At 38.1% G+C, this 14,431-nt stretch overlaps 1 protein-coding gene across 2 annotated transcripts in view; it reads right to left on the bottom strand.

Annotated features, from left to right (window-relative positions):
* The window catches only part of Aqr (aquarius intron-binding spliceosomal factor), a 77,544-nt gene that overhangs the window by 17,144 nt on the left and 45,969 nt on the right, over nt 1-14,431 (bottom strand). For both annotated transcript variants that reach the window (XM_050132668.1, XM_050132672.1), the window contains 7 exons: nt 14,108-14,277; nt 8,904-9,145; nt 6,456-6,602; nt 5,916-5,985; nt 5,120-5,230; nt 2,948-3,057; nt 906-1,041 (listed from right to left, as the gene is read on the bottom strand). In XM_050132668.1, coding sequence (XP_049988625.1) covers nt 906-1,041; nt 2,948-3,057; nt 5,120-5,230; nt 5,916-5,985; nt 6,456-6,602; nt 8,904-9,145; nt 14,108-14,277 — 986 coding nt within the window. The remainder of the gene's footprint in view (nt 1-905; nt 1,042-2,947; nt 3,058-5,119; nt 5,231-5,915; nt 5,986-6,455; nt 6,603-8,903; nt 9,146-14,107; nt 14,278-14,431) is intronic.

The following is a 14,431-nucleotide window of genomic DNA, read 5'->3' as shown; positions in this document are numbered from 1 at the left end:
CAGACTACTTTGCAAGGCAGTGTAAGTTTTTGTTTGTTTCACAAAACCCATAAAATCTCATTTTGAATGTGCTCAAGTGGTTTGGGCAAGTTGACCATTCTCTCCTATTTATAAAAATTTTCAGTTATAACATTTCTACAATACACAAACCACACGACTACAATGAGAACAAGTAACATAAAATCAGCACTAGTCTACGATTATATCTTAATTCACTTGGAGTTCTTAGTAATGCAAATGACTTACTGTTTATTCATTTATGTGGTTTCTTATTTCTCAATGGTTTTCATGCTCAGAAAATTATCTTAACAAAATCAGCCTTTTGAAATCAGTAAGTTCTAAGTGATACTTTATTTCTATGTGTTAAAAAGAACAACATGCTTTCCCTTGTTAGTTAATAATAAAATTATGTCTTTTATACTTTGCTATGCCTGGGTAGGTAGGATATTTAGTTACATTATTTAGTGAGGCAGCGCAAGAATGAGAATAGCAAAAAAGAAAGAAAATGATTTCAAATGTAGTAATATAAGCTTTAATTCAGAGTTACTTATAAAGAAAATTGAACCATAAAATATGAAAACACAGGGCCTGGTGAGATGGTTCAGGATAAAGGTGCTTGCTACCAAGCCTTAGCTTGACCTCTGGAGTCCACAATGTGAAAGGAGAGAACCAACCCACAAAGCCATCCCCACACAGACAAAATAAATAAGTAAATGCTAAAACAAAAACAAAACAAAAATCCCCAAACAAGTTGAAGTAATAATATGAACACAGAATGTTCCTAATCGTTTTGGAAATGTCATATATTATAAAACAACAGCAGTAACATTTCAAAAGAAGTCTCCAGAAATCAGGTCACTTTCCACTTGAGATGATTACTATCAAGTCTACCCCTTAAGTCCTACCTGGTACAGGAAGAAATAGCCTGCAGTTTCACAGGTATATGAGGCATCTCCTGGAACCCCCAGACTCTTCTGTAATCGCTTGACTTCTTCTAAAAGTTCTATTCTTCGAGCCAGGACATAATTAACTCTTCCATACCTAGAATTATCAAACAAGGAAGAAGGAAAAGCTGTAATGAAGAAACTGATGAAATCTACCAACAGATTTCAAGAAACATCACAGAAACTATAAATGATTAGAGAGAAAGAAAAAGAAAGCCCAGTTTAACTTATTTAATTATGAATGGTGGATAAGTTAAACTATAAGTGTTATATCTTGGGCCACACTACAGGGAGGTTATTTAAAGTATAACTGAAGATCTGGTACTTACGTTAACAGTCTGAGCAGAGAGAAAAATCAATCAAGCAAGCTATCAATTTTTTTGTAGCTATATCAAAACTTCCATATATGTTATAGTGCATCCTGGAGCAGACCACTAGGCTAGGAACACAGAGTGGACAGACTGGGTACTTTGAACAGCACTGCTCTGCTTAACTATTCTAAAAGCAGAATATTTCAGATGCTTTGAAAAGTAATTTAAAAATGCATTCTGTGTTATCTGTATTTTCTAGTGGACAGTCTGGCACTCAAACCTAGTTGAGTGAGTGAGAGTTTGGGAGTTCCTTGTCCAAAGATACAAGGCAATAAACCTAGTAGAAACAGAATTAGGCCGAGTCTCTACACACTCTTTTCACAACACCTCAGTGTCTGAGGGACGAGTAAGTAGTCTGATCGTGTGACAGCCCTGACAAAGGAGGAGTCCTGTCTCTGAGTTTCTAGGTCTTACAGTGTGCAGAGGCTCACCTGGACCAGCAAGGAACAGGCGCTGCTATATACTTATATTTCCCTTTCCTTCCCTCCTTCCCCATAGTGTTTTAACCCAGGCGGGCAGAAATCTAGTCTCCTCTTTCTATGCCTCCCCAATCACGGGGTCACACGCTACCATCATTACACTAAGGTGCTCTGAAGAATGAAAGGTTGAAAAAAACTCAAGTTGTATGTGGATATGTAACTTTTTTCTGTTTGCTTATCCATAAAATTTTTCTACAGTAGACACTTTGGTCATAGCCCCCCCCCCCAAATAAATAAATAAGTAAATAAGTAAATAAATAAAATAAAAAGGAAAAGAAAATCAAGGAATGATTTTAAAACTAAGTTCCACTGGACTGCAATTTTAAGCATTCTCTTAGTGTTATGTTCACTGAATTCTGAACAATATGTAGTGCGTAAATCATTTTAGTTTTTAAACTTATATAATTAGTACTTTGTGCATGCATGGGTGTAAGGCAAAGGGCGGCTGTGTGGAGTCGGTTCTCCTCCCACCACATGGGCATAGGCATTTGACCAGGCTGGCAGGCTGGCATCTTCAGGTGGGAATCACCTCACACATCATCTGAACTACTCTACTGTACAAATGGCCTTGACGTGAGGAAACACCTATGGGAAGATTTCACAGGGATCACCAAGTGATCCAACCCAAGAATCTAGTGCCTCGTTGACTTACACTGTGTTGTTCTCTCTGTGCAACACTAACATTTTATAAGCTAAGTATTTGGTGAACTCTGAATAGACATAACACAGAGATATAACATGCTTTTGATGTCTATTATCACTTTAGGTCAATGGTCATATTCATCAAACAAAAGATACACTACACCTATTAATTGTGCTTTTTATCTGAATTTCTATATAACTGCAATGAGTTGTTATAATTTCTATATAAGTGAAACAAACAATTACTTGTAGAAAAAGTTAGATTTGCACAATTTTATTCCACTTACAATGAGTAATATTAAATTATTAAATACAGGGATAACCACGAAGCTAAAGTGCACCCTGCCTATACTTTTGGGTCAACCAACATACAGATTAAATAAGTAGGTGACACTAGAATCTTAGGAATCAAGTTTGGATATCCACATATCTTTTCTTGGTATTTTTTTAAGGGAGGAAAATGTTAAAAGTACTTTTGTGTATGTTTCAACGTTCACCTCCATTCTCTTACCTGCTAAAATCTTTCTCTGTCTCCAGCTCTTCTTCTCCATGACCCAGACGCAGGAGGTGCCTCTCATCTATGTCTAAAGCCATGATTTTCTCAAACAGCTGGTTCAGAGCCTGGTCAGTAGGGCAATGGATGACAGTGAGTTTAAACAGAACAAAGACTAGTCTCTAGAAGGGTACGGTAATGTTCAGTTACATTAAGAATCAAAATTCAAACTGAACAAAGCAGGTTTAATATGAGGCCATGTAAAAACTTTTAACAAGATTACATTTAATAATGAATCTTGTATTTGCATTATGTACACTTGGTCAAATGAATAACTTGAAATTATAAAAAACTTTACATCTCTATGTCTAATTTATAAAAAGAGAATATAAGGCACTAGTTAAGGGCTAGTTTCTCCCAGTGGTGACAGTTCTTAAAATAAACAGTGCTGAGTTTCATTTCAATACCAACAGTATTACAAGTGTTGGTGAGGATGGAAAATAACTCAGCAACGCAGAGAAAGGGCAGTGAGACGGCAGGGCATGAGGCGTGCAAGGGCAGATTCGCTATGTGGGCCAGAGAAAGAGCAAGTAAATGTTCAGCTCTCTCAATACAGTGACCAGAGAGCGCTTTCTGCTATAAACTGCTCTGATGAAAACCATTTAGAACCCACTTCTCTCTTCCTCTGAAAAGTTTATGTTAAGGGTTCTCTCAAATCCTAAGACTTTTCTCCAACCTCTGTGGGTAGGGAAAAGTTTTGAATAAAGGCAAAAAAAATTTCAGCAAGGTAAAAGTCTGGTAATTTGGGAAGATACACTAAGTAAAGGCATCATTTACAGCATTAGCCACTGGTCAGCTTCCATCCTCAGTTATCACTAGTCCAACTCAGCCCCTCCAGCTAACATACATATTCAGGCTCCAGAATGTTACATGTAGCCTTTGCTGCCAAAACTGTAGCAGATTCAAGAATGGAAGGCATTACAATTTTTTTTTAATTTAAAATTCCCACTATCTGGCTTTTCATACTGTTCAAATCTCAGAACCCAATCAATTGGACTGAACTCAATCAATTGTACTGAACCCAATCAATTTGACTACATGCTATTTTTTGTTATCCATACTAAGAACTGAGGCAGAAAAATTATATACTGTAAATTCAGAAAAACTTCAAGATTTCCTTTTGAGATAGTAAGTATTGGAGAAGTGCTTAGATGAGGCAGCCAAGTGAAGACCCAGTATACAAAACAGTTAAGTCAAATGAAAAGCCCTCTCTGACAGACACCAAGGTGACTGAATTCCAAAGGACATCAGCCTTAGCAACAAGGGCGTCTTTGGTGTTTCTGCCACAGACCTTCTCCAGCACTGCTATCCAGGCCCATCCTAAGTAGCCCGCACAGTAACAGGTCCTAACAAGGCACAAGACAAAGCTTAGTCAGAAATGCTGTGAGATAAGGCATGACTCACTGTTTGTGCACCTTAAGAGCTTTCTACACTAAACTTTATTAAATAGAAAGAAGAAAAAAGCCCTAGAACTTATTTTATTGCATTTATTCAGGTGGGGAACAAATTAACTCTTTCTTCCCAAATCAATAAGTAAAAAAATTCGGCATACTGTACAAACTACCACTATGTAAAAATTTCAGAACTACTGTAAGTATGCCAGATGAATGAACTATAGTATTACTAAAAGTAAATAAAAATGCAAATCAAACAAACAACAGAATGAATGACAATCCAGAAACTGTAGTTCACTGTAAACCAAAATCTCTAAAGATGCACCAACTGCAGTCACTGGCAGTTAGCTCCCCCAGGTTTAGAGGAAGCAGTTTCACCATGGGTGGGAATCCTCTGTGAGCTGCTGGTCAAAGTTATGCCCCAGCCAATGAAGAATACTATTCTTCACTGTCCTGACCCCTTCAGAAGGATTAACAGAGCACACAACGATCTTTTGTGTAACAGAATCACATGTACCTACTAAGGTATTTAAACAGTCTGGTACTCACACACTTTAGATCTCTGAATCTGAGGAATACTCATTCTATTAAACAAAGAGAAATACTAGCAACAGGGTAATTAATGCTTTCAATCTCAAAATGAAAAGTCCTGAGTATGGGCATGTGCATGCACACATACGCTGAACAGACATACAAACAGACAGACACAGACACAGACACATGGAAAGTCAATTACCTGATTAGAATGAGTGACAATTAAAGTTCTCTGTTCTGGAAAATTGTGGTAAATGTTGGATATGATCTGGACTGCAACATCTGTTTTTCCTGTACCAGGTGGGCCCACAACCTAAGAAAAAAATGATGAACTCATATCAAAGACTAAGTTACTACATTATTAGAAAATAGAAATAAAAACTTGGAAAAAAAAAGAAAAAGAAACTTCACGGGGTGGACTCAGTAATGTAAAAACAGAACAGAGGAACACAACCTTAGAAATGCATACATCTATGGAAGAACACCAAAAAGTATAAATTTTATATCACTGGTCTCTAAGGAGAGAAAAATATATACAGAAAAAAGTGTTTGATTAATGGTTAAAACTGTTAAGTCCCCAAAATCCTGTTCAGAAAAAAAATTCACTTTAAACAAACAAAACAAAAACCAAAAACCAAAACAAACTTAAATAAAATGATGAGAAAGAAGTATCACATTCTTGCAAACTCTCGGACTGTATCAGATTCAGACTAAAAGGCAACAACTGAAACCTAAAAGAAAAAGTTGCACATACTTGGATATTAAACACACTCAATGCAGACCTTTCTCTGTAAAGGGCCAGAGAACAAATACCATTAAAGACTATGCTGGCCAAAAACTGTTGCAAATACTTCTGTGGTTACAGGAGGATAATTGATTTAATTAGATGGCCATATTCTAATATGTGCATCTATCAACACCAAGCTGAGCAGCAACATCTCACGTATACAATGCTGCAATTACTTAAAAACACTCAAAACTCAGCCAGCTTTGCTTACCATTGTCAGTCCAGGCTGCATCCCAGCCCGGATGGCCTCTATCTGTGTATGAGTGAACTGGATTGTATTTCTGCAAAGAGGAGTAAATAAAAGTTTGTTAGATATGTAACAACATTTAGTGAAAACTCAGACAACCATGAGCAGAGAAGCTCAAACAACTACTTGTTCTTATTCCCTGACCCCCAGAGAATAATTTTTACGAACTGCAGTTGTTTCCAACACACTAAGCTTATTGTAGGCCTCATCTGGCCAGCAAAAGTTCTAGCTCCCAAATGAACCGCCCTTGCAGTCCCAGCACCGACCCCGAAGACCATTACACAGGAACTCCATGCTCACATGCCAGTGGTTGTGTAATGCTGACTGTTAAGGTGCCAGAGAACGTTTCTTTTTGAAATGTGACTACAGAATTATCTAGAATTTTTCAGCTACTCAGATAATTGACAGAACTGAAAGAAAAAAGCCCCAACGTTTGAAACAAAAGTATCCCACCCAAAAGAGAATTTAAAAGCAGTTTGTAACTAGGCTAGGTAGTCAAATTACCGTTTGGGCTGGTTGTAAGGATAAGGGCCTCTATTAGGAATAACATGAGGTTCTACAATTAAGGTCTTTGCTTCTTCGGTGTCCTCTTCTTCCCCGTCTGCGTCTTTCCTTTTCTTCCCTTTTCCGCTTCTCACCGGGAAAGTTATTCTACAAGAGCAAAGCCCCCATTCATCTTTAAAATAAGAAATGGTCCAAGCTGAAAAGGGGAGTGGGCATGACCCCCATCCTTAATCAGAAGCTATCAGCCACTTGAATAGGAAATATTAGTTTTTGCCAATGGAGTCTCACTGGGTTTACAAACCTCACTTTAGGGTAGACCCATGCCCAGCAGTAGATGGCGCCCACAAAATGAATTCAATGGTATATCTGGAGTTTTTTTTTTTTTTTTTAACATTTTAAATCTTACTGGTCTTTTGCTCATATATTATGGTTCCAATTTTGTGTTTATATGGTGTGTCTGCACATGTTTTTCATGCTTTTCTTCTTCTTTTTAATATCTGTTTGTTTTATCCCCTACCCTCCTTGGCTGGTTTGCTTTCTATAGAGAAAGAAGGCATTGGGTTGGAGGGGGAGGAGATGGAGAGGTTCTGGGAGTAGATGGAAGAACGGAACTGTGATCAGAATACAGTGTACGAAAAAATTTATTTTCAATAAAAAAGAAATAACTACTATCTTGTGCATGACATTGTATGGAGAATAAAAAGATGTATAAGAAAAATTTGTGATTTACTTCTACATAAACTATAATAAAATAAAGGCAGATTTATAATTATTAAAATTGGAGTTAAGCCTTCTGTTTGGGGAAAAAGTCATCCAATAATGGACAAATCAAAGAAACACTAAATACTTGTCATATGCACTGTAAAGTGCATTGGTGTTCACGTATTCTAAAGACTTAAGAAGACTGGTTTAAAGAACAGAGACTCTCAGAGATTCACAGCCAGAAAGAAAAGACTTCCCAGAAAACAGAAGTAACAGCAAAGGCCAAATACAAACGGCCAAGCACTGCCAGAGCACAGAATACAACACAAAAAAGGAAGGACAGATAGACTGGAGTCTTGTTATAGCGGCTCTGAAACACCAGGCTTAAGACCAGAGGTTCTTAGTCTGGAGTCAGAGGCCAAAGCTTTCAGTGAATTTCCTAAATTAAACCAAAAAAAAAAAAAAAAAAAAGAAGAAAAGAAAAAGAAAATTCCTCTATGTGTACTTTTCCCGTTCTTGCAGTACAGACAGAGGCAAAGGTTGCTGAGAACTAAAGCGGAGAAGGAGTCACCTTACGAGTAAGCAGCAGACTCACTTCTCCAGTGAGGGAGTGAACGGCTCTATGTAGGAAAAGGCATCGGAGATTTCAAGGGCAGAGGCAGGAAATACAGCACCAGCAAGACTGAAGGGCCTAGAGAAGCAGTCATCAAGAGGGACACAGTGTTCCTAACAGAATCTATTATATACAGCAAGAGTTATGAGCATAAACAGATAAAAAAATAAAAATGGGAGACAAGAGAAATGTTTCTGTAATTAACAGAAGTGAGGGATGAAAAGAGGAAAACGAGGTATGGGTATTATGAAAACTATGTTGTAAGTATGTTGAATTATTATTTGTATTTAATAGGTATGTGGAAGTTGTGTGCTCTGGTTCCCAGCTAATGAAGCAGGATCTGAACTGAAAATGCAGGTATCATTGTGTAGTCTCTGATGTTTACGAACATGCTCCGGCAGCTGCCAATGGCTCCAAGCAGCTCACTCGATTTCTACTCAACAGCTACAGCCCTATTTGACATTAATATAACTCTAGTTTGAATACATATTGAAAATCTCTCATTTAAAAACATAAAATTGAAAATGTTTCAAAATCTTAAACATTTGGGATACTCGGACAATCCTCCAAAGTTTCGAATTCCGGAACATTCTGACTTTTAGACTTTCAGATTAGGAATGTTCAATTGGTGATGTCTATGGAAATATTTCAAAATCTGAAAAAGCTCCAAACATAAAATATTTCCTGCCTCAAACATTTTAAATAAAGGATATTCAATCTGTATTTAAAATCTGCAAAAGGCAGGCAGAGTTAAAAGAAAAGTTTGGCTTCTTAGAATCAAAATAAAGCTCAACATCACATGCCTGTATGGTAGCAGTTAAGACACACACTAGCCTATGTGTGAGATGTACAGACATGTGTCTTTAGTCAGCTACTATATTTATATAGTTCTTTCCAAATCAAAGACATTGATTTCTTTTGAGACATGAAGCTACTTTTAATGTGGTCTTAAAATAGCTTCTGTACTGAGTCAGGAATAGATTCAAATATAATAGTCTTATCCCAGTGATTATTACAGCAAATGTAAGGACTGCCAAAATGAAATCCAGACACAATGCTCCAAACTCACTGAGTCAACAGTGCTGATGCTAGCACAGATGGACCAGAGAATGGCTGCCAAAGCATACCCATACCTGAAAGGGGGTGTTTGTAGAGCTGGGTCGTTCACAGTCACTTTGACATTATGACCAGGAAAGCTCGCTTTTAAATGTTCAATGGAGAGAAAGGTATCATTGAAATCCAAGGTAGCAATCTGATTGGGCATTTTTGAATAATGGGCACTACTTGGGTCCCCATAACCTAAAATGATGTCATGCAGCCAGTCCGGTACCACGCAGTCGGTATTCATCAGATTCCGAATAGTCTCCAACACAGCCTGCCAGTAGGAGGACAGAAAGCTTCGTGTCAGTTGACATCTCAAACATTTGCACTCCCCTGGAATGCAGAGCTGACGGCACCAATCCGGAATGCCCATGTGTTTCAAGGCAAGCAGCTATTTTCTGCTGACAGGTGCTTGGCAAGACTGAACCAACAGCTATATTTTCAGCTGATACCATACACTGAGTTAAACAAAAGAACTAAGTTAGCAAGAACAGTTTATCCACTAAGAATTCGTTTAGATAGAATGACATAAATGGGTTTGCCACTTGACTCTTCTTGAGCATGATGAAAATAAGATTTATGTCAACCCAATACAAGAAAAAAAAAAAAAGAAAGAAAATTACAGAAGAGGGCCTTAAAAGCAAATGATTCCTAATAAATTTGAGGTTTTCCCTCTCAATAGTATATATCTCTTCCACTGGTGAAATGCAGAAATACTTATAAAATCAGCATGGAGAGAAATAAAAAAACTGGCAATAATAAAAATGACAAATAAATTGAAGAATTAAAGAACTGGTACTAAGCTAAGCAGTGGTGGTGCAAGTCTTTAATCCTGGCACTAGGGAGGCAGAGACCTGTCTCAAAAAACAAAACAAACACAAACAAGAACCGGGACTACAATTAAAGGGTACTACAGGAGTTAGCATATACACTGTCAAAACAAATTAACAGAGCCAAGAACATTTTTTTAGACTATCCAAAAACCATTCTGATAAACATGGAAATTAGGAGGCGAGGCCTAATTTCAAAGTACATAGTAACCAAATAAAGTTTTTTTTAAAACTCAGGGACCTGGCACAGTTTAAATATGGCATGGGTGAGTAATGGACAGACAGATCATTGAGTACATTCATACAACACTGATGAATGAGATGATAACTCTGCCATCTAAGAAAATTGTAAATGCAGTAGAGATGAAGGAAGACATGGACTACGACAAGTAGCAGAATGTGACAACAGTAAAGAATCCTACACACTACAAAGGAAATATACTACAGATGAGAGATGGATGCTGGGGAGATGGGCTTGATACCAGGAAAAGCTTCAAGAAAAAAGTACCATTTTAATTTAGTGCAACAGATCATTTCTGATTGACTTCATCATTAATGGAAAGTTACAGAAATGTTTTAAGCAGCAGGATATAAAGTATCAGTGTTCTAGAGAATTAGGAAATACACATAACAGAATTATGAAGGGACTAGGGCACGGTGGCCATTCCAATGGTCCAGGTAAGAAGTGGAAGACCCAGATTAGAACAGGCTGCACTCACTGGAAAGCAAATAAAGCAAAGAACCAAATGAGGGATTCTATGCCAGTACACATACAGTAAACATACCACAAAGGCAGGTCATGGTCCCCTTGTTTACATCAGGACCTGAATGCTTCTTTTAACCTCCTTTTAGGAAAATCACGCTGGATTCCCATCAGCAATGGATGAGTGTTCCCCTTACTCCAAATCCTCTCCAGCAAAGGCTATCATTGGTGTTTTTGATCTTAGCCATTCTGAGAAGTATAAGATGGTACCTCAGAGCTGTTTTGATTTTCATGTCCCTGATGGCTAAGGATGTTGAACATTTCCTTAAGTATCATTTGGCCATTTGAGATTCTTCTGTTGAGAATTCTCTGTTTAGTTCTGTACCCCATTTTTTAATTGGGTTATTTAGAATTTTAATGTCTAATTTCTTGAGTTCTTTATATATTTTGGAGATCAGTCCTTTGATTTGGGATTGGTGAAGATCTTTTCCTATTCAATAGGCTGTATTTTTGTCTTACTGACTGTATCCTTTGCTTTATAGAAGCTTCTCAGTTTCAGGAGGTCCCATTTATTTATTGTTGCTCTCAGTGTCTGTGCTACTGGGGTTATATTTAGAAAGTAGTCTCCTGTGCCCATGCATTGAAGACTACTTCCTAGTTTCTCTTCTATCAGGTTCAGTGTGGTCGGATTTATACTGAGGTTTTTAATCCATTTGGACTTGAGGTTTGTGCATGGCGATAGATATGAATCTATCTAGTGGGAATGCAAACTTGTACAACCACTTTGGAAATCAGTATGGTGGTTTCTCAGAAAATTGGGAATCAACCTACCTCAGGATCCAGCAATACCATTCTTGGGCACATACTCAAAAGATGCTCAATCATACTACAAAAGCATTTGTTCAACTACGTTCATAACAACATTATTTGTAATAGCCAAAACCTTGACACAACCTAGATACCCCTCAACTGAAGAATGAATAAAGAAATGTGGCACATTTACACATTAGAGAGTACTACTCAGCGGTAAAAAACAATGACATCTTGAATTTGCATGCAAATGAATGGAATTAGAAAACCCTATCCTGAGTGAAGTAATGCAGACCTAAAAAGATGAATATGGTATATACTCACTCATAAATGAATACTAGCTATAAACAAAGGACATTGAGCCTATAGTTCAAGATCCTAGAGAAGCTAAATAATAAGATGAACCCAAAGAAAAACATATATCCACCTAGAAATTGGAAACAGACAAGATGGCCTGACAAAATTGGGAGCATGGGGGTGGGGGAGAAGTGAGGGTGAAAGGGGAAGAGGGGGGAAGAAGGGGAGTGTTGAGGAGAACTTAAGGGAATGGGATAGTCGAGATGGAGGAAGGACAGAGATGAGAGCAAGGAAAGAGATATCTTGATTGAGGGAACCATTATACGGTTAGCAGAAGCCTGGCTCTAAAGAAATTCCCAGGAATCCACAAGGATGACCCCAGCAATAGGGGAGAGGGTGCCAGATCTTGATTTGCCCTGTAGTCAGACTGATGAATATCTTAAATATCATCATAGAAACTTCATCCAGCAATTGATGAAAACAGAGGCAGAGACCTGCATTGGAGCACTGAACTGAGCTCCCAAAGTCCAGTTGAAGAGTGGGAGAAATGAGAATATGAACAAAGAGATAAAGACCATGATGGGTTCACCCACTGAAACAGTCTACCTGAGCTAATGGGAGCTTACCAACTCTAGCTGGACAGGGAAGGAACAAGCATAGGACCAAACTAGTCCCTCTGAATGTGGCTGACAGCTGCACTGCTGGGGCAGACTGAGGGGCCACTGGCAGAGGCACAAGGATTTATCCCTACTGCATGTACTGGCTTTTTGGGAACTTCTTCTTTTTGGATGGATACCTTGCTCAGCTTAGATATAGTAGGGAAGGCCTTGGACCTTCTACAAAACAATGTGCCTTACCCTCTCTGAGGAGTGGATGGGGCTGGGGTGGGAGGGTATGTGGAGGAAATGGGAGGAGGGGAGAGAGTGGGAACTTGGATTGGTATTTTTTAAAAAAATCTAATAAATTAAAAAAAATCATGTTGGGCACCTGCTAAACTTTCATTGTAATTACTTATATTTCTTACTTTCTTGATTGGTAGTTAAGGTCTCAACCATTTTTTATTTTATTTTATTTTTTTTTTTGGTTTGAGACAGGGTTTCTTTGTGGCTTTGGAGCCTGTCCTGGCACTAGCTCTGTAGACCAGGCTGGTCTCGAACTCACAGAGATCCGCCTGCCTCTGCCTCCCAAGTGCTGGGATTAAAGGCGTGCGCCACCATCGCCCGGCATTCAACCATGTTTATTCATCTCTACAACTCCCATATAACTAATCACAACCTCAGACACACAAAAGACATTAAAAAGAATGGCAAATAAAAACTATTTTGTAGATTTCAGTCATGTGACTGAGCTTCCCTTACTGAAAAGTGAGACTGTCCTAGGTACTGTACAACCTGGAAAGAAACCTCTCAAGAGATACTTAACTGAGTTGCTTGTGTGGAGATGAATTATGTTTATAATTTTATAAATATACCTAAGGAAAATCATCTACTGTGAAACCATGTAAAGTCATGGGTTATTTAAAGAACAGGGTGTGTGATTAGTGTGGCTACAGTAAAGTAAGTAAGGAGATGGAGACATGGTAGGGGAAGTCATGGGCAAATGATGATGTAACAACAGTGTCTTGGATTATTAAAAACTCTTCAATGTGATGAGAAACCATTAAAGAATGTAAAACAGGGGCACCAAAATATAACTGACATTTGGAAAGAAGGGCAGAGAGTCTATGGAGAGAGAGTAGAGGGGAAGAGAAGCAGGGATGTGGAATGAGGGTGTCTACATACGGCATCGCCAGAGGTGGGAAGCCACTCAGCACTGAAGGATTGTTTGTGGAGCAGGAGGAAAGGAAGCGAGGGAATCCCACTGCATTTGTCTTCAGAGAAAGAAGAATGGAGGATAAATTTCTGCGTTTGAGAGCTCATGTATTTTCTTATACACAGCGACAGTGTGGGAATGCAAGAGAGTGACAGGACTGTGTCAGCAATGAGGCTTGGGGAAAAGAGGAAGGAAAGTCACTCTGCAAAAACTGGAAGTTACCAATATTAACACAACTTTAAAGAACAGTGTTGCTTACAGTCCCTCCTAGAGACTTACACATGAGCACAGAAAAAGTATTTTCAGATCTTCCTTTACTAAAATTCTCCATCTAAACCATGAAAGCAAAAATTAGGAACCCCCAGGTCTTCCTGTTCCTAGTGTCAAAACACTGTATCAGAGCATCATTCATCACTTTTGTCCGCATCTGTATTCTAAAGACACCTGGGAGTACACCTACTTTGGATCCACTAAATGAATGAACAGTCTTCCTCCTCATTCTGGGCCTAAACTGAGCACCTAATATAAAAAAGCAAGAAAGGAACTGACTTTCAGGAGAAAACCTGACTTCATTTATAAATTTCCAATTTCCTTAAAGCCAAAGCAGATTTAGCAAATGGATTTCCTTAAATGTCACATCTAATCAATATGCTATGAATTTAAGAATGCTCACAAAATTAAACAGTTAATGTTGTCTTTAAACTCCCTTACCCAGTATGCATGTTTCTATTTTAGGATTTCATTATTAGGATATAAGGGCATTTAGGTACAGAATCAAACTTACCTTAAAGTTATTCTCTTTCGGTTTCCTCCTCATTATGACATTGAAAGTGTCATACACATCTTCGGCTCCATTTTGTATAGTATTGGTCATATCCTGTTGATACTGGTTGGGATCCAAAAACACTCGAAATGTCCTTGACTCACCTCTAAGATTGGGTCTGGGTTCAGGTCCTAGATATTGTTAAAGACTTTGTTAAATGAAATATGTATTTTTCAACTATCAAAGAAAGTTAAAAGTATTTCTCTTATAGAAATGATAAGCCATTAAACTTATCTCCAGTATCCCCCCACGACTAAATTTCCCTCTACTTAGACAATTTAGATT

This window comes from Alexandromys fortis, unplaced genomic scaffold (assembly GCF_014885135.2).
Source record: "Alexandromys fortis isolate MF-2015 unplaced genomic scaffold, M_Fortis_MF-2015_v1.1 scaffold_6, whole genome shotgun sequence".
Taxonomy (NCBI): domain Eukaryota; kingdom Metazoa; phylum Chordata; class Mammalia; order Rodentia; family Cricetidae; genus Alexandromys; species Alexandromys fortis.
This window is presented reverse-complemented; position numbering and strand designations above follow the sequence as displayed.